The sequence below is a fragment of the Myotis brandtii genome, unplaced genomic scaffold (assembly GCF_000412655.1).
Source record: "Myotis brandtii unplaced genomic scaffold, ASM41265v1 scaffold105, whole genome shotgun sequence".
NCBI classification, from domain to species: domain Eukaryota; kingdom Metazoa; phylum Chordata; class Mammalia; order Chiroptera; family Vespertilionidae; genus Myotis; species Myotis brandtii.
This window is the reverse complement of record NW_005353538.1, coordinates 1,146,462-1,150,503: the sequence shown is the minus strand read 5'-3', so window position 1 is coordinate 1,150,503 and position 4,042 is coordinate 1,146,462. Positions and strand designations below refer to the sequence as shown.

At 36.6% G+C, this 4,042-nt stretch overlaps 1 protein-coding gene across 2 annotated transcripts in view; it reads right to left on the bottom strand.

Moving 5' to 3' along the window:
* Nucleotides 1-241: 241 nt before the first annotated feature.
* Nucleotides 242-4,042, bottom strand: part of DDX6 (DEAD (Asp-Glu-Ala-Asp) box helicase 6) — a 31,670-nt gene continuing 27,869 nt past the window's right edge. The window contains exons 11-13 of one of the 2 annotated variants that reach the window (XM_014539021.1): nt 2,939-3,040; nt 2,213-2,418; nt 242-1,004 (exon numbers count right to left, since the gene is read on the bottom strand). In XM_014539021.1, the coding sequence (XP_014394507.1) occupies nt 2,243-2,418; nt 2,939-3,040 (278 nt within the window). In that variant the 3' untranslated portion in view covers nt 242-1,004; nt 2,213-2,242. The remainder of the gene's footprint in view (nt 1,005-2,212; nt 2,419-2,938; nt 3,041-4,042) is intronic. The other variant, XM_005856778.2, reaches the window with a different exon arrangement.

Genomic DNA, 4,042 nt, shown 5'->3' with positions numbered 1-4,042 from the left:
ACGCAGAAAAAAACATATTTACAAAGTTTATACAAGTGTACACACCCAGTTTTCTATGGGACACGCTTTGCCAGAGGAAAGAGGGTCAAGGCTGACAGGCTACACCTCAAGTGCCATAGCTGCGAATGGAGACGCACGTGAACCAGTCTTTAGTGTTCCGTACAGAGCACAAAGGCTTGTCGTATGGCTCCTGCAATGACAGAGACGCTCTTTCCTTTGGGAGCAATGATGTTGCATCGACTCAGCCCAGAAGAAATTTTTACTTGGGATTGTGTGGTTGTTTCTTAAATACATGTATTTACAGTGCGGATGAACTGCAGTTGCATATCAACTCCTCCACTTAAAGAAAAAAAATGGTGTTTAACATTACTAATAGGTTTCATCTTTCAGCCCTGGGCTTGAGTACTGGGTAGAAAGGGAAGAGAGAGACTTCAACGTGAAACCAAAATGAAATAAAAAATTTTAAAAAGAAATAAAAGGAAAGAATTACTATTGTTGATTCCTTGGGCTGTGTCTAAAAGATGATATTCTGAATGGTCTCATAGCATAAGGCACTTCGCACAAATAAGTAATAAGCTCTTCAGGCTTAAAAAACGGATGAGTCATCAGGGAGAAGTTGAAATGCACAAGAGTCAGCTGTTGCAGAATTCGGAAATAATAGACAAGCTTGTGTGTTCATCAAGATTCTTCTCTTTTTAGGGTTTCTCCCTTCTCTTCTTTCTCCTCCTTCCTTGTCCCCCTTTTCCCCAGAAAACATTTTTAAAAATCCAGCAGTTAGTGCAACTAATGTTCAGTCAGCACACAGTGCAAACAAGTGGAACAAAAAAGGTAAATTCCTTCTTTTCAGCTTTTTTCTCTTCACCAGTTAAAAAAGAAAAAAATGTCTGAGTTCTTTTAAATCTTCATAGTTCCAAAATAAAAGATGAAAAACCCACAAGAGAAGAGCATCCCCCCCAAAATGATGTGTCACAGATCCAAGCAAGCCTTCTTTAGTTTGTCAAAGCCTAAAGAAAAAAGAAACCTAAAATTAACATTTGTGAAAGCAATATGAACTAGGGTATACAGGTTTTTACATCCCCATCCCAAATACTCTCTCTGTAACAGCGTCTACTCCACTCTTGCCTACTGTAGAGTCCATGCAGGATTAAGGAATGTCTGCCAGGCATTCTAGAGGCAGAATGAGAGTCTGATAATTTTGGCCTCAGCCAGCAGTCATTCATAGTACTTAAAGGAACTACCTTACACAAACGTAATAAATAGCTTGCCAATATACTAACAAACATTGGCTAGTTTTATGTTTAAGAATTGTTTGACATTTAAAATTTTTAAAAAATGAAAGTAATTTGAAAAATTTAAAAACAACAGGTAAAATGTTCACTGCTAATTTGGAACTCATCATCTCTCAAGTTAAATCATATTCTCCTCAGAAAAATTCCACAAGGCTACTTTCCTTTATGTTGAGCCTTGTTTTGGGCATTTCTACCGGAGCCCAATAGTCACCACAAGATTAAATGAGAGGGTGCAGAAAACCAGAGTGGGCATTTAAAATGAGATAATTGCCCATGGGTGTGACTCAGTGGTTGAATGTCAAACTAGGAACCAAGAGGTCATGGTTAAATTCCTGGTCAGGGCACATGCCCAGGTTGCGGGCTCGATTCCCAGTAGGGGTGCGTGCAGGAGGCAGCCAATCGATGATGTTTCTCTCTCTACCCCTCCTCTCCCTTCCTCTCTTTCCAAAATCAATAAAACAGATTTTAAAATATATAAAATTTTAAAAAGACATAGTTATCCTCATTACACATTTGGCAATAAGGTATTGTAGGTAATGTAACCTGACTTACTGAGGCACCCATTTGAAATGAAGAGTGAATTCCAACAGAGATGACTGAATGATAAAGGAAAAGAGAACAGAAAATATTTTCACACTCAAAATTGCTGAAAAATATTCTCTTTGCTTTCATTATTTTTGAAGTCTGAATCTGTCTTGATACTGCTCACGGTATCACACTACTTAAAAAGACTGCATTCAAGAACAACACTTATGGATTTTCTAACGAGACAGACCACAACTTCACCCAAGAGATAGCTGTTTTACTGTCATTTATGCCAAGTGTTTCACCACCCTACATTGCTGTTACGTATGCTAGAACATCAAATTGCCCCCACGAAAGAGGATCTTGATTTCTTTCTTTCCTTTAAATATTATGCTCACTTAGCTATTCTGTAGGTACGCACATGCTTGTTATGGTTTATCATCTTCTACAGGCTCGCTGTGGTATTCCGCCACATATAGGCTCTTGTCAATGTTGCTTGGGATAGGTTTAATTTCTGTTCCCAGCTGCTCCTCAATACTTTTCAGGTTGAAGCGATCATCATATGTGATCAAGTTGATAGCTAAGCCAAGATGACCAAAGCGACCTAACCAAAAAAAAAAAAATTTTAATTAAGAAATGAGTTAAATATTAGAATGCATGTGTAAGACTGTAAGCATCAAAATCATAAAGAGTCAATGTTTTTGTCCAGTGCCACTCTGGGTATAGGAAACTACTTTCCTACTCTCCTCATATTCACATTACTTCCCAAAAGTAGTACTCTATTTTACCTTTTTCAAAGGACAAACAAGATATTTGTGTCAAAAGTTGCCAAAATACACATACTAAACAGTAGTTACAGATTGTACCAGAAAAGAAAAGTGAACTTCTCCTTTGTTAATTTTACCTTAAATTATGCATATAGTAAACTTTTTAAACTTTTCTTAATAAGTGTTCTAGAAGAACTAGAAATTAGTCTTAAACACTGAACAACTATATTAGTTTTAATTCTGTTCTCATTGCTACAACACTATTTCACACAAAACCCCACACAATTTAGTGATTAAACTTCTCAAAAAACAAAACAACAAAAACGTCCACAAAAAGCATCTCCTGTCTTTCCTCACCTGATCTTCCAATGCGATGGAGATAGGTCTCTGCCAGCTTTGGGAAGTCAAAGTTTATTACCACATTCACAGCTTGTATATCAATACCTCGGGTAAACAAATCTTAAAAAACAATAACAAAAAACCTCCATTATAACTTTCAATATTTAAGCAATTTTAAGCATTTAAACATGTGTCTTGGTACTGTAATACTATTTAACAAATATTTCTAGTATACCTTAAATGTATTCATTTCACTTAGTAATTCAAATGCATTTTCAAATTACTAGCATTACCTTTCATGCATATTATCACAAATAACTTTCTGGTCACAAGTTATCTTTGCCCAGTTCTACAAGAAAATTTTAGAAAATTGTCTAAGGTAATTGCAAATTCAGGAAGAGACCAAGATAATTGGTAAACTCATAAAACAAATATCAGGAATAACCAGTAATTTTATTTTCTTTAGCCTGTTTTTTGCTGAATTATTTATAATGTCTGAGGTAAGCTAATCCCAGTGACTATGCTAATTTAGGCTTTGAAAACTATAAAGAGAAACAACAACAGGCTAATAACTAGGTTTGCCTTCTTCTACCGGCTCCGCACTCCAACATAATAATCCATGATGGTCATAATAATATTTCAAAAATATTACTTTGAATCTGTAACTCCTTGCTTTAAATGACATTCAAGGTCCTCCTCTCTATGTTTTGGTCTTAACATACTTTTCTAACACATCTCAAAACTTCCTCTCTATTGGTAGATGCCACTTACCCTTCCTTGAACATCTCTCTCAGCCTCTATACTTTTGACACCAGTCCCCTAACTTAAACTTATCTAGCTTATAAAGCCCATTAAAATTCCATCTATTCTCACATAACCTCAGCTAGTTACTTCCCTCTCCTATGAAAATTTAGGATTACTTGCTACAGTTGACCCTTGAACAACATGAGGGTCAGGGGCACCTACCCCCGCAGTCGACAATGTGTAACGACTCCCCCTAAATTTAACTATTAACATAAGCCTTCTATACCGGAAGCCTTACCAATAACATAGTCGACTAACACATATTTTATGCTATACTAGAGCCCTGGCTGCCGTGGCCCTCATGGCCCGGGCTGTCTC